General features: G+C 35.5%; 1 protein-coding gene across 1 annotated transcript in view; it reads left to right on the top strand.

Annotated features, from left to right (window-relative positions):
- Positions 1-21,452, top strand: part of LOC149217340 (uncharacterized) — a 34,463-nt gene extending 13,011 nt beyond the window's left edge. The window contains exon 4 of the mRNA XM_089390189.1: positions 21,024-21,452. Within this exon, the coding sequence (XP_089246315.1) occupies positions 21,024-21,452 (429 nt within the window). The remainder of the gene's footprint in view (positions 1-21,023) is intronic.
- Positions 21,453-22,306: the final 854 nt, after the last annotated feature.

Below are 22,306 nucleotides of genomic sequence, written 5' to 3'. Positions count from 1 at the left end.
GAATCGTAGGAAAGATTAATAAGATGAAGGAATTATCGCAAAAATATAAGAGGAAATATCATGATTTTGATGAAGTGTTATAGCATCATTCAACACTCCTGTAGCCCTGATGCTCTTTTATCGCCCTGGGCAGTCCCTTTCCCTATGCAGACTTGAATTTATATTAAAAAACAGTATCTCAAATTACATATATGGCTCTTCCAATACTAAATTGCATACATATGTGGCTACCATACCATTATACCTACTTACACATTTTAAAATATGAAGAAATAAAATAAAATTCTATTTTTCAGGTGAGGTTTATGAGTTTTACCAAAATCCCACCTCCAGGAGCCTGTGGTGTAACTAAAATAACCAATTTGAGGAGGTATATATACATTCCTTAGGTAGGCCTAATTTATACAAGAAGAATGAAATCGACATTATACTCGATTTCTCCCAGATCAAGTCTTGTTTTCCTGTGCCTCCTACACTCCCAGTCTCAAGGAAACCCTGGTTTCCTTTGGATAGATGTTCAACATCCTTATCTAGCATCTACTTTCACCTATTAGATAGGTCGCCTTCATGGCTTGGGCTAGACGGATCTGGGGGAAGGCTTTGTCGATGCCTTTAGCCTGGATCAGCTTGTATCTATCATGTACTTAGTACTGTTAATCAATAAATAAGCTCATGTCTTGTTGCTAATATATGTTTTCATCTTAAGAATGATGGTTTATATGTCTATATATGGTGATCTAACATATTACTATGGATGCCCATTCAATTATCTATTATGTATATGATTCTGTGATTGATTTTAAATCTTTCACACCTTGGAGGAAGCTAAGGGTTTGGACCCCATACGAACATATTCAAATGTAGGACCTTCGGGTATGTTTCCAAATCCCTGTTTGGTAATTCATATTTTTGGCATGCTTGTCTGAGTGCTTTTTGTTGATTATCTTATCCTGCTTTGTTGAGGATTTCAACCCTTTCCTTAGGGATCTTTTCCCCCCAACAGAATTGGCGAATCCATTGCGGAATACCATCAAGTATTTCCTATAAGGGTTGTTTTTCTTTGATCTAGGTTTAGTTTTTTGTTTCTTTGTTTTTACCAGCCTTCTTAAGTTTGAAGTAATTTGATCAATGAGCCTGATATTTTAGGTCTAGGATTTCTTTTTATTTTTTCCTTAATTTTCCATTTATACGTGTTTTTTCTTATAAACAGTAGCGTATATACACAATTTGTTCCAAAGAAGCCTATGTATATGTGTGTTTCTTCAGACACGGTCTCATATACACACATGACTGTATTTAAACAATCGCGTACATGTCTAAAAAAAAAATCATTTCTTTCTTTTGCTATGGTCTTGAGAAAGTTTCTTTATGATTTATTGATGTTTATGAGGCCTAGAATCACCTTGATTTCTGTTGTTGTTGGTGTATTTCATCTTGCTTGAGAAATTCTTATGTCAACCTAGGGTTTGTAGTATTTGAATCATTTTGTGTTTAAAGTTGGGTTCTAGATATTCTTGGTGAAGTGTTTCTATATTTTGTGCTTCTAGACAAGGTCTTGTTGTTGGTTGATAACATAATCCTTTATTTGCTTCTATTGTAACGTAAGAGTTGCCTTCTTTTTTACTTTCTCTTCCTTGTTTTCGAAAAGGGCTAGTGATTCTTGGATGAATGAGAGATTTCAGATCTCTAGAATCTTTCTAATTTTTAGAGTATTTTGTATCGACCTGGCCAAATCATTTGAAGTGATTAAGTCTCTTATCTTGCTCAAGTATTTTATCTTTGTGGTTGTCAATGACTAGTTGGATTTGAGTCTTTTTCATGTCTCTAGTCTTCAATTTTTTGTTTGTTTTCCATTTCTAAACCTTTTGGTTCTTTAAATCTTTAAAAGGAAAAAGAAAAACATTTTTTTTGCGTTTCTTCTCTTTTGTTTTCGGTTTTGTATTCTTTTCAGTTTTTGGCAAATCTGTGAAATCTTGTTTGAAAGGTTAAGAGTTTTTTTTGTCTTGAGGAGTGATTTTTCTTTTGCGATTTTCTTAACCTTGTTTTTTTAAGTTAGCTTTGTCTTTGTGATCACATTTGCTCATATTTGAGCCTTTCCTTGAATCTTTCATTTACATTATAGTATGCTTTAGGGTATATACATTTTAGACATCATTTAGTCTTTTTTGGTAGGTTTTTTATCTGCAAGTGCTTAAAAGAAAAAGAAAAAGAGTTTTTTCTTTCTTAGGCTTCTCATAGAACCCTTGTATAAATCTCTTTCATTAAATAAGTGTTGCATTTTCATGTAGCCTAGGTTTTCTATTGATTTCCTTCGTGTCAAAGCATCATTAATTGCACATCTGCTTCCCTTGTCTTAAATAACAACCAACTAAAATGAGCACTTAAAATTAAAATGAACTAGACTTTTCCTTTTTGTCATAGGAAAGTCAACTATACTAGGGCATTTAAGGCCTTGGAATAGGTGTGCAGATAGTAAACTCTCCAAGGCCACTTAAAATGAAAGTATAAAAGTTTATTAATGATTTGAAATCCGATGTTGTTAATTTGTCCTATAAAGCTCCTCTCACACGGGAGTCAAGGACAAGGATGTGTGAATATAAGGAAAGAGAGATGCCCCCTATCCTACTTGTTGGATCGCGCACCCACTATTGTTTCACCCGACTTGTGATCAAAAGTTGGTGACCTTTGTTACCTTTCCTAGGGACCATACAGGTGACTGTGGGGGGAATGCTCATGGTACTTGAGGAAGACATTGCATCACTTTTGTATTACTTATGGAGGGTATCGTTGAAAAGCTTGGGTACTTGTATCAGTAAAGGCTATTATCAAGAGGTCAGTGTAACTGCTTATGATACCTTCGTTGGTACGCTTGGGCCCTTATCATCCTAAACTACCTTCAGGAGGTCCTTATCTTTGCTTTCTTGTATTTTGGCTTCAGTGCTAATCACCCGGAGCAGAAATACTTGGAAGTTTCTCACCTAGTTGTATCTTTAGGAATTTTTAGAGATTGATCTATGCTCTTAGCCTTACATAGGTGATTTGAGTCCTTAATTGTTCTTTATATATAAAAGTGGTTGATCGACTAGTTCATCGGTCTAGAAGGCTTCATGGAATTTCACCTGCGAGTTTTGAGCCTTCACCTAGAAGGCGTAGGAGTAATTCAGTTGGTTCTTTTGAACCACTTCTATCTAATGCAATGGAGACATATCCTTCTCTGATGGTTCTTATTTCACAGGGTGAGCCTAGTCTAGTCCATAATGTGGGCGGAAATGCTTCGGTGCTCGCTAGAGTACTCTTCCAAACGAAAGATGAAGTAGAAATTGAAGACGTTTCTAAGTCCCCTATGACTCTTACAGAACCTCTTCCTTCTCATATTCCTTATGTTGTATCATACATGGGTACTCTGACTCATAGGTCGGCTAGCCCTGTTCACTCTCCTTCTTTCTTCTTAATGGGAAATGTTAGTGGTGCAAGAATGGCTACCAATATGGCTAGTGTACATACTCCTTATTTAGCTGAAGGAGGAGGTCCTATTTCTGTGTCTACTATTACACCTAGTATGGTAGTTTTTGGCTCTACCTCCATTCCAGATTCAAGTGGGGGCACCCAACCTTCTGCTCCTTTCGCTGGTGCTTATCCTTTTGGAATACCATCTAGACGGATTCCTTTAGTCTCATCAACCTTACCTTTTGTTGCTTTCGTATCTATGTCCTCGATGGCTAGTGGTTCAACATCTTTACAAGTTTTTTCATTTGGAAGTGGACATGTTCCTCCTTCCAATCCATATTTGAATGTAGGATCAATTCCTTTCTCTAGCCATGCTTAAAACATTAATCCTTTTCAAGGGAGTCAGGGCTTGGTATATCCTCTTGTTAGTGGTTTTGGGTCTGGGAATCTCTCCCATTTATTTTTTCAGTAGGGGAGTATGCCCTTCCCTACTACTGGTACTTCATAGATTTTTCCCCCTTTGTCTAGTGCTTGAAATCCTTACCAGGGGCTCTCCCGTTCATATAATATTCTGCTGGGAGGAAGGTTTCCTATGACTAGTAATCCTATAGTAGGGGGTGGATACCCTCCACATACCCCTGGACTAAAAGGTTTCCCTTATTGTTCCGTCACTTCTACAAGTAATCTTTAGAAGCCTGATGTCTCTCAAAATCTAGGATACTTTCTTTTGAATGTTGGGAATTCCACTCTTGGAGCTTGGAATTATGATGTTCCTCCACAGTTACCATTCTTGGAACTCTTAATTTTCCATATCCTTCGAAATCAACTAATGATCAGATCCACTACAACCCAACTTCGCCTCAACTCCCTACTACAATTCCATCTGATATACTATAATTTGAAGATAATTCTGGTCAGGATCCAACAGACCATGTAACCATGTTCCATTTATGGTGCTCATCAAATTCCTTTATTGATGATTCAATAAGGTTGATACTCTTTCCACGCACCTTAACTGGAAATGTGGTGAAATGGTATATTGATTTAAAAGGGGGTAATTTTCTACATTTGGTGAGTTAGCTACAATGTTTCTTAACCATTTTCAGTCGCCTTTATGTTATGATGCCAAAACTGAACTTTTGGCCAATTTTGAGAAGAACAAGGCTACCCATATTTCTAAACACATTCAAGAGTGGCACAGAAGGAAGAGGTTGATCAAGGTTTATATCCCATGAATTTATTCTAGAATGGTTTTTGAAATCATTACAACCAGATATATTTAAGGATGTGTCACTTTCAAGAGTGTTCACTAAAGAATAGTCTATCTTTAGGTCCCAATAATTAGAGATTATTTATTATGAGCCTGGAGTCCTCTATAATATTTTTCCTGATGCTCCTATATTGATATTGATCTCGAGAAACCGAAACCAGGTCGCCATGCCAATGGAGCTGTAGGATCGATCAATAATAATATGGCTAGTTTTTAAAATCAATTACAAAAATTGTCATTATAATCTTCTTCCGCGACAGATACTACACCATCTATGTCTCCTCCTTCTCAACCTTTAGTGGTGAATGTTGTTCAGTCCTTGAATCCCAAAGGAAATAAACAATCCAATGGGAAGAAGAAGGGGCATGGAAAGAAAAAATATAAGGGAGGGAAGGGGAATGCGAATAAACGCGGAGATGATACTAGTGAGGGAAATAAGGAGTCTAGATAGAAGGTTAAATTCCCATGCAAGCTATGGAGTGAGGATCATCTTACTCATAGTTGCCCCAAGATTTAAGATGCTCAACACTTATTAGCCCAACATGGTTCTTCTAGTTCCCAGGTTGTGCTTACCAACCCTTTTCCCCAAGGGCAACAATTACTTGCTTGCGCAAATTCTAATACTCAAACCCCTACAAGGGGGCAATCAGGAAGGGGAATATACATCGAATGTGTATATTGATAAGTCTCATGTTTATATTTGAATTGGATCTCATGGTTATGGTGGGCCAGAATATTCTAAGTCTAAAATTGTTTATGATACTCAAGAACCTCTTCATATATAGAGGCCCATAGTTAAACCTATACCTTGGATTCCAAAAGGCTCTAAAATTATCGACTTATAATCTGAATTCTAGGGCTAATCAAAACTATTTCATTGTTGAATATTTAGCTTAGAGCCCCTCTGTTATCTCAAGGTTAGAGGTAATCCAATCATTTCTTGCGCAAAGGAGTTATTATCTCAATGCGATCAGAGCAGTTAACCCAAAAACACCTCTAGTGATTACATTTGATATTTCAAATGTTAAAAAGAGACTCCCTCATCATATGGATTTTCAGATTAAATATACAAATCGTAAGATAACTGTCTTTCGAACTATAGTTGATGAAGGGGATTCCACGTGTGTCATGTCTTTGTCATGTTGGAAAGTTATCAAGTCCACTAAACTTGTTCCCTCTCCTACTCTATTAAACTCATTCGATGGTCAATCTCATAGGCCTCATGGGATTTTACCCACCTTCCCTATTTGTATAGGGGAAAGGTTTGTTAACATTGAAGTAGAGATTTTCGATGCTAATCTTGATTATAATGTTTTGTTGGGTCGGAACTAGGTTTATGCGATGGAGGCCATAGTCTCATCTCTATTTTGCATCATATGTTTTCCTCATGAAGGGAGAATAGTTTCAATTGATCAGTTAGCCTATTCTTCCAATGACCTTAATGCATCTTCTCACTCCATTGTCCCCTTGTTCAAGAATACCAAGCAGCCTATTGAGAATTTAGGAGTTGGAATGTATTCCTCTTTGATGGATACTTTTAATCTTCCACCTCTTGTTGCTCATATTAATTCCATTTTATCCTCCAGGATGGTCCCTCGATAATGTTCTTTTAGAACTCATTATTTTTTGAATCCTTGGCCCTTTCCACCTCATACAACCACATTAGCAAAAGGGAAAGTGGATGGAATGGATTTTCCTATATCTGTAGCAAACATTTCTTATCATTCAATTGTAAATTCTGTAGATTCTGATCCTATCCGTGTTTCAACAGAGGATGTGAATGATGATGTAGCGTCGGTCTAGAAAATTGTTTCCACTTTGACTATGGATTTCCTTGATATTGTTTTACCATCTAAGGAGGTAATCCTAGAAGCAATCAATGGTGTAGAGAGACTATGGGATGATTTTCATAATCGATCCTATTTTCCTCCTAATTTGCATAAAGTATAATCAATTTTGTCTAGTCCTCTTTCTCAAGGAAGTGTTATTAAAATTTTAAACCATTTTGCTCCAGCACATATTTTGTTGAAGGTAACATGCTAATATTTCGAAAACTATTCCGGTGAACATTTCCAAGAACCCTAATGTTATTGAGAATATCTTCATTGGAGCCAACTATTCCCCTGAAGAAATCAAAATTTGCATTGATCTCTTTAAGGAGTTTAAAGATGTATTCACTTGGTCTTATGATGAAATTCATGGGATTGATCCTAGTATTGTTCAGCATGAGATCAAGACTTATGAAAACAAAAACCTTGTGTGTCAAAATATTTGACCAGTCAACCTTAAGAAAGTTGTGACTATAAAGGAAGACTTAGAGAAGCTACTTAGGGAAGGTTTCATCTACCTTGTTCCTTTAGGGGATTGGGTTTCAAATTTACTCCCTAATGAAAAAAAACAAGGAACAATCTGTGTATGCATTGATTTCGAGGATTTGAATAAATCCTATCCAAAAGACAATTTCCCGACTTGGTTTATAAATCAGATAATTGATGACTGTGCTGGGAATGAAATAGTTTCTTTCATGGACGGATTTTTTGGATATAATCAAATAAAAATTTGTCCTGAATATCAACATAATACAACCTTTATTTTCCCCTCGGGTATGTTTACATATAGGAAAATTCCTTTTGGCCTTAAAAATTTTGGGGCTACCTTTTAGTGGGCTATGTCATACACTTTCCATAACATCAAACATATAATTGAATCTTATTTGGATGATTTAGTTGCTTTCTCTCGAAAGAGAATGGAACATCCGAAACATCTTTGCCTAGGTTTTGAGATATGTCATTATTATAAAATATGGTTAAACCCTAATAAATTCATTTTCACGTTTGAATCTGGTTAGTTGTTGGGATTCACCATTTCTAATGAAGGGATGCATCTTGATCCTTTCTAGGTTGAGGCAATACTTCATTTGTTCCCCCCATCGAATATTTTCCAATTTCAAAGTATCAAAGGAAAAGCTAAATTCTTAAGGATATTTATCATGAAATACGTTGATATCACAAAAGGATTTATGCGTTTACTTAAGAAATGAGTTCCATTTGTTTGGAATGAATTCGGTCAACACTCATTCGATGCCTTGAAAAAGGAATTGACCTCTACTCCTCTTTTGAGTCCACCTGATTATAGCACGGATTTCCTTTTGTACCTTGCAATGGTAAAATCAACTATTAGTATAGTTCTAGTTCATGAAGATGAAGCCCTTAGAGAGCATGTGATTTATTATCTACGTCGTGTCTTAGCCGATCCTGAATTTTGATACTCTCATATTGAGAAATAGGCTTTGTCAGCAGTTCATGTTGTTTAACAACTTCGTCATTACATTTCGCTGAGGAAAACCTTTGTATTAGTTGATGCCAATCCATTTCAATTTGTCCTTTGTAGGAGAGTGATTAGGGTAAAATACAATAAATATATTGAATAAGTGTTTGGTTTTCACATAATTGATTTCAGAATTGCCTTGTGAAGGAGATGGTCGTGATGAAGAATCATTTATGGATGATATTTTTCTTTTCTCCTCACAAAATCCCCGGTATGGAGACATCGCTCTATATCTCCATACTTCGAAGTTCCCTTAGTATTTTTCTAAGGAAGAACACTAAAAATTATGTCACCTGGCTAAGAATTATTTGATTATTTGTGATAATTTATATCATTGCGGGGTTGATTCAATTCTTAGAAGATGTTTGATCTTAGAAGAGGCTGAGTTAGTGTTGAATGACTACCACAGTGGGACTTGTAGAGGTCATTTATTTGGGATTTCTACAACTCAAAAAATCTTGCGTGTTGGGTATGTTTGGCCTTTGATTTTCAAAGACTTTATAGGGGCAGTCAAACAATTCCATCCTTGTAAAGTTTATACTCGAAAAATGCGTGCTCATCAAGATTTTCTTTTTCTTGTCATCATTATTGGTCTATTTTCTATGTGGGAGTTGATTTTACTACTTGTAACTCATTTATGGGAAAGGGACACAAGTACATTATCATAACATCAGACTATTTTATGAAGTGTGTTAAAAATATGCCCACTTTTAATAATGACAGTGAGACAACAACTCTATTCCTTTTTAATCAAGTCATTTAACATTTTGGTATCCCTAAAGAGATTGTCACTTGCCATGGCAGTCACTTTCGGAGTAAGATGATGTTTGAGTTGGCTTCAAAACTGGTATTTTGATAGGAGCGTTCCTCCCCTTATTATCCTCAAGCTAATAGACAAGTTGAAGTCATTAACAAATCCCTTAAGACTAAGCTGCAAAGGATGATTAATCAAGAAAAGTCCAATTGACACGTCATGCGATATCATACAATATCGGAATACCAAATGCCTGTTAAGACTGATACGAGTTTCACTCCTTTTTAGTTGTTTTATGGTTTGGAATCGATCTTTCCTATAGAATGTGACATTCCATCTCTCAAGTTAGCAGTTCCGCTTCTTCCAGATACCTCAAGTCTTGAAGAGCACCTTATTCATTTGGAACATATCAATGAGCAGCATTGGGATGTCACCACAATGAACGATGCCAATAAGAAAGGAGCAAAATATCAATACGACAAGTCCATATGACTTAGGATTTTCTCTGAAAGTGACCTTGTCTTGGTCTATGACCAAGATAAAGACACCTAGGGGGTAGGAAAATTAAAACCTATGTGGTACAATCTTTTAATTGTTAAAAGGGTCTTGAAGAAGGGTTCTTATGAATTTATTTATTTTGAAAGGAATGTCTTGTCGAAGCCCAAAATTGGGATCTATCTCTAGAAGTACTATGCCTAGGATCTTGCCTAACATCTGCTTTTTTTTGTAACTATTGTACATAGTTTTAGTTTTTATCTATAGATGTCATGGTGATGATGGTGTTTTCGATCTGCTTTGGCATTTTTCAATGGATGATTCAATGTACTTAGGATTTGTAGATGGTGCTAGTAGATATAATCATAATTTAACTTATGTTTCTTGGGTAAGACATTATCCATCTTGTCAGTTGTTCGTCACAAGAGGCACATGTATTGGTCCTACTTTGAATAATATGGTTGAGTATAGTGTTGTTATTAATTTACTTTTGGAGGAAATATATTATGGTATTTAATCATTAGTAGCTTATTTGGACTCACAATTCATTATGTCTCAATTAAATAATGTTTATCGTTTGAGGGATCCTTTATTACATCGTCAATATCTGGGAGCAAGATTATTGCAAAGATCATTTAATTTTATTACTTTCATTCACATTACATGATCAGATAATGAAATTTTTGATTCTATAGCTAACCAAGCATTGGATTTGCATATCAATCATTCATCAAATTAAAATCAAAACATCAAATAATCATTTTTATAGATGATCAAGTCATCATGAAACCTCTGTATATAGATAGATAAGTGTGTCAAAATATTACAAAATGTGGACAAATGTCCTCAAAATTAGGACCTAAGCCCGATCATGTCCATATCAAAAAACATCATTCATCTAAAAACTAAGTCTGTGGGCCCTACCCTAGATGATCATCCTGGTAGAAGATAATGGCATTCACCACTCGACAGAAGAGACACACCCACTCTCGTGGTACTCCAACCACTCATCTCTATATAGCCTTGGGTAGGTCCTCTACTAATGCTATTAGAACCTGGAAAGTCAAACCCTCCAAGTTCCTTTATACAGTATGGAGAACTCTCTCAAACTCAGCCTCCACTCCCTCTGCATCTCCGTCGTGACACCTATGCCTCGGTAGACCCTTAGCTCTCACCGGTCCCACATCTGCATCATGATCATTTAATCTTGTAATGATTTGTTTTCATAGAAAAAGACTTTAGAATTCTTGAGATTATATTCAAAAAATCAAATATGTTAAAAAAATAAAAAATAAACTTACCAATATTTCCCCATTTCACTCTTTCAGGTAGTGCTAACTCTGGGTCCTCTCGGAAGTATCCTTAGGCATAGGGGTAATCCTTTATGGCAACGATTTGTTTCTCCCACCAGTTGAAGAACTCGTTGTTAAAGGCCGCCAGAGTGACTTTGCCTCCACCAAGTCACTTGATCAGACCTTCCCATCTCACTATCCTTCGATCGCTAAGATTGTTGATGGAAGATGCTACTCTGGGTCATAGCACAAGAATCAGCTCAAAGAAAAATGAGCAGAGGATGGTGCCATAGTCAAAGTTATTTTTCTTCCCCTGTCTCACTGATGCCAATTGTTTCTTCATATTAACTAGGAGCGTTGTGCACCAGTAATATACTACTTCTTTTCAACATTATAATGCCAAGAACATAGTTTTTCTTGGCACCTAATGTAACAAAGATGAACCTGCTCTCCTAGCAATGGTTAAAAGGATTATCTTGATCACCAGGGTTGTGATATTTTTTATCGGGACTTATGAATCGACTTTGTTAGTCCTTGGTGCATAGTACACAACAATGTAATCAACAACATTAAGGCCTCCACAGGCCTCCCCCTTCAGATCTACTACTTCTCCCCTTTGAGAGAGTCCTGTAATGACGTATATATCATATAATTTGACCAGTAAAGGAATTTCATCTATGATGAATTTCTCTTGCTCGGGTCCTAGTAATGAATCAACATTTCCAATAATTGAGTTTTAGCTCTCATATTGGGCATCACAAAGAATTTGAGCAATCACCATTTTCTTAATCCATCCAACGATTATCGATCATCCAAAACCTCATTATCGAGATCAGTGTGCTCTCTCTCCCTCCAAATGATTGACATCAAGAAAAATTTAGGGATTCCATCCGTTAGAATTTGTTTTTTAAATCTTACATTGCACATACGAGGCTTCTGTAAAAGAAAATCACGTATATATGTGGTTTTTCTTTCATTTACTGGTGTATATGGATTTCTATACACATTTTTAAAATCCTAGACTAGCGTACATGGAGGGTGATTTTGAAAATTAAAGAATTCTCTCAAAATTTCAATCTAATCTACAATTTTTTTTATCAAATCAACGAGTTTGAGGTCATGAATTACATGGATCTTATGTTTGTCAGATTTGTTGGTGGGATTGGTCAGATTGGTTTTGCCCAAATTTTCTCCAAAAGTCCTATTCTCAACACTTGGATGGTGAAAATGAAATTGGGTATGTCGAAAACTCTATTTTATAGTAAAAAATTAAAACCCACTTTTCAAAAGTTCATTTTTTAACTTTATTATTTTATTTTATGAACTTTTGACCTTTCCTTGGAGTGTTGGTAAAGGTTCTTTTCAAGGTGATGAAGACTTTTTATCACTTAGTGATATTTTATCTGTTGCTTCGACTCCATGATCATTGACATATCATGGAAGGTATCATATTCTAAAATGAAATATATGTTAAGGCATATCACTTTTCCATTGCATTATGCATATTAAGCTCATACTGTGATATTTAGCCACAGGGTCAACCTCATTATGTTGTGATTTTTTAACCTCTTTCACTCATCGTCTCGTAAAATTGTAACATAGTGATGGAGCCTTTCCTTCCATGGGCTTCCTATTTAGAACCTCACTAGCATATGTTTCTCATGCTACAAATATTGAGGAGGCTCGGGAGTCCTCTTTAGTCCCACCATGACTATGCGTTGAAGCATCATTCTTCTTATTCTTCGCTATTATTATGGATTTATACCCTAGAGTCTCCCATGTGTTGAGCTATACTATTGCATTTCATATTGACCACTTGAACCTCTTTTGGCCTTAAGCCAGCTTCATTTGGACTCCATGTTTAAGCCACTTTTGACCATCACTTTTCTGCAAGTTCGAACCATGCATTCATTAGCCTTTGAAACTTGACACCCTTTTCCCTAGAGGGAACATCCCCTGAGTGTCGATGACCAACATCCACCATCTTGAATTGGGCATATAAATGTTCCAGTCCCATGAACTAGTGCACTTTCCCTTGACACTCGTTCTCTCCAAAATACCATAGGTATTTTTTATTCTTCTTCTAGCTTTAAATATGAAAAATATAAAAAGGAAAAAATATATTCCAAAAGAAAAGAGTAGGAACGGGACATTTTATTCATCATTTTATGGAAGGAATATTTCATCATATCGCCCTTGAACAAAGCACTTAAAATGAATCTTTCCTCTATCGGGATGCGACTTAGTTTAACCTTAGGGAATCCATAACCTTCACTGGTTGGTTATCTCTTCCAATCATGTTGAGAGTTTGTTAATGCCTCCTACAATGCAAACTTATACAAAGTTATCTTATGCTGCCATTAAGTTACATCAAGTCAAGCTTTTGTTCAAGGGAAGTAAACCTATTGCCAACCATTCTATGATGTCCCTTGACTTATTTCTGTCGGCCATACCCAGTTTTTCAAGTTATTCTCATCACCACACCAATTCCATGGTCATTTACTCGTGTTGGTTAAGAAGGTCCCCATTGAATTCTTACTGGCGGGTCTACTCTTATCGACTCCGACAAATTTCTCTAAGAGTGGACCTATAGTTGCACCTTGGCCCTATTTACATCATTGATAGGTGACCTTAATCTCAACATCGATCAACATTATGGGTCTTTGACTGAGTGGTTTCCCCTGTGTTTGATGTCATCTTACATTATCACACATTCGAATTCGTGTAGTACCTTGGTTTCCATTTGACCCTATTGGTGGATTCATCGCCTTTGTGTCATCTTTAATTTTTGGTTGGTTCAAAGGATTTTTGTCGTGTGCTAGCCACATCTTGTGTACACTGGAAATGTACTTTGCAATGGTTACTTCATCTCTCTTCATCCGAGTTCTTCCAAATTATTGGCCAGTGAGTTTCACTTACGCTGGTTGATGTGGGATGCCTTAATGCCTTCCTTCGAGTGGATATTTTCCCATTGACCCCAACTCATTGCTCTGGGAACAAGGTCTAGAGTTCTTTTTTTAGTACCTTAGGGTTTATAGTCATCAATGGAAAGCTCCTTCACTGTCGACAGTGAGAATACATCAGCATCTCTTGATTGATAGATTCTTTCAAGTGTTTGATTTAAACACATCTATTCACATTTGTTAGATTGTACTAGGGGTACCTTGACACTCATTATCATTATTGGTGAGTTTTCTTCCGTTTGTTAATGGTATAAATTAATGGCAAGTAATCAAACAATTTATCACATGGTCGACTTCAGCTCATTTATTCCCATAGTGTAGAAATGTACCATCTGCGGTTAGTGAAGACCTTAGGTTGTGTTAAAATCTTGGTTCACTTGACAGCTCCTTCAGTTTTCTAGTAGTGACACCTCTCAGCTTTATATGTTGTAGTCTTTCACAACAACATCTTATATGTTGGCACCCGAGTTTATGTAGTACCACTATTCCACCTATATGACTCGGTACTTTTACAAGGACCATTTATGCAACATCATTGATCAGATAGTCTTCTAGCATCATTGATCAAATATTCATCTATATGTGATATTGAGACATAGCTCCGATGTGTTCTTTTGTGGCTATGATCTGATTCTCCACTATGTATTATTCAGCTCCTTTTGTACACTTATGTATACATTTTGTATTCGCTTTATACTTGACCAGTGGATATACTTTACTACTTTTGAGCATGGGTATGCCTACCTCAGACATGAGTTTTATTTTTGACTCTTCCACAAGTATTCGATGGGCTGGAATATGGTGATCTCCTCCTAGGTTTTCGAATGAATCATATCTCTATACTTAATATATTTTGGCCTTCATGTTCCCTTGTGACCTCGTATATTAGGGGGTGTCTATTATAGCGTCATTCAACACTCCTCTAGACCCGTGCTCCATTATGGCCGTGGGCAGTCCCTTTCCCTATGCATACTTGACTTTATATTAAAAAATAGTATCTCAAATTCCATACGCAACTCTTCCAATACTAAATCACATACATACGCGGGTATCATAGCATTATACCCACATACACCTTTTAAAATATGAAAAAAATAAATAAAATGCTAGTTTTTGGGTGGGGTTTACAGATTTTACCAAGAGCCCACCTATAGGAGTCCATGGCATAACTAAAATAACCAATTTTAGGTGGTATACATACACCCATTGGGTAGGCCTAATTTATACAAGAAGAAGGATATCGACATTATACTTGATTTCTGCCAGATCAAGTCTACTTTTCCCATGCCTCCTGCACTCCCGGTCTCAAGGACACCCTAGTTCCCTTATCATGGATGCTCAACATCCTTATCTAGCATATACTTGCACCTATTAGAGAGATTGTCTTCATGGCTCGAGCTAGATGGATCCAAAGGAAGGCTTCGTTTTCCCTTAGGCCTCGATGAGGTTGTATCTCTCTTATACTTACTCTTGTTAATTAATAAAGAAGCTCATGTCGTGTTCCTGATATACTTTTTCATCTTATGAATGATGGTTTATATGTTTATATATTATTATCTAATATATTACTATGTATGCACATTAAATTATCTATTATGTATATGACTTTGTGATTGATTTGCAGGTCAGCACATCTTGGAGGAAGCTGAGGGTTTGGACCCTATGGGAACATCTTCAAATTTAGCACCTCCGAGAATGTTTGAAAATCCATGTTTGTTAATTCATATGTTTGGCATGCTTTTCTAAGTGATTTTTGTTGATTATCTTATCCTACTTTGTTGAGGCTTTTAACCATTTCCCCTAGGGAATGTTTCCCGCGAACATGAAGCAATAGTCTTTGTCTTGAAAAAAACTATATTGATAAAAGATAATAGAAGAAGTATTGATAATCCAACTAAAATAAAAGGAATGAAATTGTGAAAAGCTAGAAGTAGAGGTCATTTCCTTTAGAAAGGAAATAGAAAAGAAAATTTTCTAGTTGAAGAAAAGATTGAAGTTTTGAAAAAGAAATGAAATCTTAGATGACATTCTTAGCTAAAAGAGGTATCCTTTCATAAAAAATTCTCTTGACTATAAAGAAAATCATGAAACTTCCAAGGGAGAATCAAGCACAAAAACATCAAAGAAGGAATCCAAATAAGAACCAAAATTCTTTGTTAATGTGCTCAAAGGCTCTACAAATAGTGAAATTAGGACCAATAAACAAGATCAAGACAAGAAAAGACTTGATTCTTCTTACAAGATCAACAAGAAATATTTCAAAGGAGTTGATCCACCAAGAAGACCTTTCACATCCTAGTATCAAATATATTCCTCGGTTATGAATTTTCATGTAATGATTTTGGTAATAAATCAATGAATTGTAGAGCTTATGTAAGAAATTATTATATGAGAGATAGTTATAGAGAATCTTATAATACTTCAAAGAATGGTTATGTGAACAATAAACCTAGGAGCTTCAATGAGAGTGATGTTAAAATTTACAATTCATTTTCTCCCCTAATGGATCATGTTGAATTTTATAAGTGTAATAAATATGGACATGAGGCATGCGATTGTAGAAGTAGCACAATAAGGGCACCTCATCAATACAAGAAAGAATAATACACAAAGGTATCGAAAAGGAAGCAAGAAAAACATGAAGAATGTGGACATGCTCTAGATGCTCAAAATAAAGGACTTCAATGGTATATCGATAGTGGGTGTTCAAAGCATATGACAAGAGACAGGAGAAATTTTCTCTCTCTAAAGGAAGAAAAAGGAGGTAGCGTCAATTTTTGAGATAATGCATTAACAATAACAATTGGAAGGGGAATATTTAGACTTGATAATGGAAAAATTAAAACTCAAAATGTCTTGTATATTGATTGTTTAAAATACAATGTTTCAAGTGGAATTCAAATGTGTAATCAAGGATATGATCTCATATTTCATTAGAAACGATGTGAGATAAGGAAACACTAGTACAAAATGAGAGATTAGTGACTACGCAACCAAAAAAGTTAGTCACCATAATTATTTCAAGTGAATTACTACTAAATTTGAGCAATTTTAAGTGACCGAACTAAAAACGACTAACTTAAATGACTAATTTAGTCTAGGGATAAAATATATGACTAGATATTAAGTGACTCAACTAAAAGTGACTAACTTAAATAACTAATTTAGTCTAGGAATAAAATATATGACTAGATAATAAGTGACAAAATAAAAAATGATTAACGTAAATTAAAAATGAATAGCACTTTACTTGTAAGGACACAATATCATATTTTTACTTGTTCATGTTGGATTTGACATATCTAGGTAACATATCTATGGCATAGTAAACACGCTTAAGCTTCACAAGAGTACATGAATGCATAAAACACCTTGATATTTAAGCTCTTTATAAATAATTGTGAAAAAGTGTTTACAAATTTGCATCATGGTCAAATTTTGTTCTTGCTACATTTATTTCTTACATTTTTTGAACACATTTGACATTTTAACCACACAATTCTTAAATATTTGGTGTTGACATATGGAATTTCCTATTGTTTAGGGGTGCTTTAAAACTTACATTGATCTCGAGTCTTAATGCCAATTTGTTCTAAATACATAGTGGTTACTGTGCTCACACACTAATGGTATTGATCATGGTTCATTAGTTCTAATTACACACTTTGGAATGTTGCAAATACATCGTTTGGTCACAATTCTATGGTTACAAAGTACCAAACTATAAATGGTGTTAAATTGATTATAAATGGATGACATTTGGATGTTGCTAATATTTAAGTAGTCCACATTAAAATTTGTTGTCTTCATTATCCTTAGTAACAAGGACAAGTTTGAATATTTCCTTTATTTATCATCCCAAACACCTAACCGTTTGTCATCCCAAACATAGTTAATACTATTGGTGTATGATCTTTTAATTGTGGAATGGTCTCTTGATGATGATGACGAACTCTCAATATCAAATGCTCATGAATAAGATGAATGAATGATCTAATTCCTTAATTGTATGGACAATTTATGATTCATTTTCTATCTTTATTGTGCCATTGTATATATGCTTCACTAGCATCTCATGTTATACAGTTAATTGAGCAAGCTTTATTTTTCATTTTTCAAGTATAATTTTGTTGCATGAAAAAGCATAGTTATCTAATTAAAATCATTCAAAAATTGTTAATAATTCATGGTTTATTTGACTATTTTCACACTTATCCGTGACCTTTTACTTTGAGAGTGAGTAGTTTCAAATCACTAGTCTTCATTAAGGAACTTCCCTTCATTACTCAATTACCAAGCTTAGCTCAATCTTTAAGGATTACCCCCTGGAAAAGAATATCCTTTTTGTAGTCTAAAGAGTGAGAGAAGTCCACCAAGGTGACATTAGGTGGCTTGCTTGAGAGTTGCCTTTTAGGCATTCTGGGTGGGGTCAAGACAGAGTGTTTGAGTGGAGATAGAATTTAGAGAGTGCTTACAAGAAAATTTGTTTCGCTTATTTCCATCACCTAAACTACTTCCAATAAAATCATGTGCTTTTAATAACATCTAGTTTTGATAAATAATTAATTCAATAAAAAAAGATTATTAGTATTCTTGTTATTTTTGTATATGGAAAAATCAACAACTATAGCGAGCTTGTACTTACATTGCCTCACCTCCAAGTGTAACCATATTTCCTCATACATGGCACATTGAACTAATCGAAATTTAAACCAATCAACTGATCTACACCATGGAAAAAATTAAAACTAAATTTTAATATTAAAAAATATAGCCATTTTATTTTATTTGAAAATTGATTTTAATATCTAATTTGTGGAAACTCCATAAAATAACGATTAATGTGAAACATGTTAAGAAAAATAAATTTTAGTGTGTGAAATGTTATGAAAATCATTTATTGTACCCCACTAGGCCTAACAATGATGGTAAACTCCTTCTTTTCCACATAGTATTGGTAAATAACTTAGTGGTTTTGGAAAACAATATAGTTTTGCAAAGCATATTGATGGGGTTATCACTTTGACACTTATTTCTAGGAACATTTCATATGGAGGATATTTTATAGTTGATGGTTGATTGAGATAATCACATGGCATATTATTCTAAGCCACATGTCTTCTAGGCACTCTCTCATCATTGTTTAATGGATACTTCAGCTACACTTGGCATCATTTAAACTCTACGGGACAATTCCCTCACTTTTTTGACTTTTCATGATATATTTCTATTTGGATTTTGTTCTGAAGGAGTTTGTTCAAAAGGTGTGTTACTCTTGGAGGTACACAAGTGTAGCTTTTCATGCATGTACTTGGTCTCTTTTATTTTTGGAGCTTCTTTTTGGAGGGTGCACATTGGGAGATTATCATCTTCAAACTTTGGGAATCGGTCACTTAAGGATGGTTATTTTATTTTAATTAAATGCATGCATTTTCAAGGGTTGCACTTAGTGATTTCCCCTAGATGCACCTTGAAGCACATCATCTTCGAGGGTGCTCTTAGTGATTTACCCTAGATGCACCTTGAAGCAAGTCATCTCATAAGAAGAATTATTTTATTTATTTTATTGACTTAACATCATGAAGGGTGAATTATGTGGACCTATAACATTTTTACTTTGTAATAAACCTATTTTAGGTGTGTTACATCTCTCGTTTGAGGATATAATGCACATTATTTGATATTTTTAGATGGGGTGACCTTGTTTGTAGAGAGTAATTATGGCACACTATCCACGTAACATGGTTAACAAGATCTAACTACTCCATTTGTTTATTATTTATTTGAAGAGTCGTGGAGTTAGTTGGATATTTATTGTATTATATTTTATGAGAAATTAAGTTATATCTATATAAATATGAGTTTCTCTCCATTTCAAGTGTAATTGGAAACTAGAGGATCACATAGTGAAAGTAGTGATTAAAGGTTGGATCTTGGAGATGATGGTGTCGAGATCCCTTATCCATAAAATTTGAAGAATAATGAAGAAATGAGGTTTTATTTTTTTGTAGTATGGCAATTGATATATTGATGTATTTAACTAATTTGAATACTATATGCTACTGATGTATTTTTTCTAGGAACATCTTTATTTCATTCAAAATAAAGGATTAGTTATCAGAACACTACTCATCTAGGAATAAGCAATGTGAGAAGGTTCTTCCTCTTGTATTACTTTTGATTTGTTTTCTTTATCCTACCATATATAATTGTTGATTGGATAATAATTTAGATAATAAAAAAAACCTTGATGTAATATGATGTATTGAGCCCTACAAGATTAATTTCCAACAAGCACCTTAAGATTTAATTTATCAAACAAGTTCATTTTACCTTAGGTATGAAATTAGTCAATGAAGGTATCAATCAAGATAATTCATATAAGTAGGTGAAAGATGTAAAATGTGTATTTCTACCCCATACCCTATCTTCAATGTAGTTTATGGTGACAAATCAATCAACTCATTTTTGCAATATTCTCAAGACTCTAATAGCCACCAGGGAAAAAATTATTAAACTGTAGTGGCGGTAAATTTGGGGTCTTGGGTGTTTTGGTGGTAAACACGGGTTACATATCATAGATCCTTCCTTGATAATTGGCATTGTTGTACAAACTGGCACTATTTCTGGGATGGTAGCACCGATCCAGATCTCTTTGGCAGGGTTGGATTTTCAATGTTGTTTCTATGATGGTAGAACCTATCCAGATCTCGGTGGTGGGGCTGGATTTTCGGTGTTATTTCTGCGATGGTAGCACCGATCCATATCTTTGTGGTGGGGCTAGATTTTCGGTGGATCTGCGTGTTTGGTGGAAGGACCATGCAAGTGTGGATTTTAATTGTAAATTGTCCCTGCAATTATTCACCTTGAATATTTTCCCATTACCCAAAATTACGTTTCATTTAAAATATATGTCAATCATTGTTGTAGCGATGGTCAAAATCTAATGATAGGTGTTCACAGCTACACTTGAGTAGGGACCTTCGTTGTTCGTGAAGCATACAACCACTATTCCTTTTTCGATGGCATGAAATGTTGCTGTCGCTATGGGGTTGGAGAGGATATCTATCAGGTTTTCAGAAGAGGTACTGAGTGAGATGGATATCACATCAACTCCATCATTCACAACATCATCCACTACAACCATAATGTCGAATCCCAAACAACCTTGATCACTGCATACTTTGTATACTGCGATTCTAGAGGTGGAAGATCCTCCTCTTGCAGATCTCTTGTTAAGCCCATAGTAGTCGGCTTCCACCACCACAATGCCTATTGCGGTTGAGGTTGTATGTCTTTTCACATCTTATAAAGGCACCAATGACTTTTGTTGACCTACAATGGTATCTCTGGGCCAATTTTGTTAGAAATAATATCTAGGATAATGAAAGTAGAGGCTTTATTCCTGCATCGATCGGGAGAATCTCTCACTCATTCGAGTCATAGATATGTATCACAACAATATAACTGGGCAGGTTCCTGATTCCATATCCAAGCTCGGAATGCTTTGGATCTTGAATCTCTCCTATAATAATTTATCAGGCTCGGTTCCATGTTTTGGTGCATTCATGAACCTGAACATTACGGCATTGATAGGCAATCCTGGACTTTGTGGGAAGTGTTTTGGCTTAACGGGTTGCTCGCTGGACAAGCCCAGTTCTACTACATACAAGAAGAGGATAATAGTAATATTGATTTCTTGTGGAGGGGCTCTTTGTGTGGCATTTTTCAATGGGCTTCTATTTTGGATTTTCAAACAAGGAGCATCCAAGACCATGTCCAACCCACAATCTGGTAGACTTGATATCCCATTTGAGAATCTCAAGGGAAGAACTCTGCAGAGCAACAAAAAGTTTCAGCCCCGAGAATCTACTCAGAGTGGGAAGCTTCAGATTGGTTTATAGAGGAACTTTAGCAGGAGGCGAGACTATTTTTGTTAGGTGTTTATGGGTCTATATGGTGAAGACAAAAAAAAGATCATGGAAAAGAATGCAAAATGTTGGGCAAAGTTTAGCATCAAAATATATTGAAAATCATCAAGGCATGTTCCATTGCCAATTTCAGGGCTTTGGTATTAGAATTCATGCCCAATAGGAAACTCGACGACCATATCCATGGATTAGAGAGTGATAAGGTCATTTTGGAGGTGCGGTCACGTGTTCCTTTGGAGCAGGGGACGAAATTTCAGCAAAGATGGATGCGTACAGTTATGGAATCTTAACATTGGAGGTGGTGATAGAGAAAAGACCCACGGATGAGATGTTCAGAGGTGGAGTGACATTGTCAAACTGGGTTTCAATACCTTCTGCGGTCGAGGTCAGTGACATATGACTTTAGAAGATGCAAAAAGACCATAAAATTCTTACATGGTTTTTTTTGCATGATGTTCATAATGAATATGTATATCTTTTACCTAGTAAATGAGTACAGATTTGGCTTATTGTGGTTTTAAAATGCAATGCAGGAACTTGAAAAATATCTCATACCATACATCTCAGATCCCCACTCTCTCATCTCCGTACGATATAGGTTTACGTAGACATAATTGTTGGGTTGTGTTATATTCTTTCCACGTAGTTAACAGGGGGTTTGAAGGGCACCCGTAACCCCACTTTATGGGGTCTGGGGCAGTGCCCTGGAAAATTTTGGTTTTGGACCCTATGTTAGGTTGGGTGGACCCACCTATGGTTTTGTGCATGTTTTTTGCACGTGTTTTTTGGATGTGATGGTTTTTGGTCCATGGTATTGGATGCTTCAG

This window comes from Pinus tabuliformis, chromosome 1_1, assembly GCF_031772625.1.
Source record: "Pinus tabuliformis cultivar Carrire ecotype Pingquan chromosome 1_1, CPIR1, whole genome shotgun sequence".
NCBI classification, from domain to species: domain Eukaryota; kingdom Viridiplantae; phylum Streptophyta; class Pinopsida; order Pinales; family Pinaceae; genus Pinus; species Pinus tabuliformis.
This window is presented reverse-complemented; position numbering and strand designations above follow the sequence as displayed.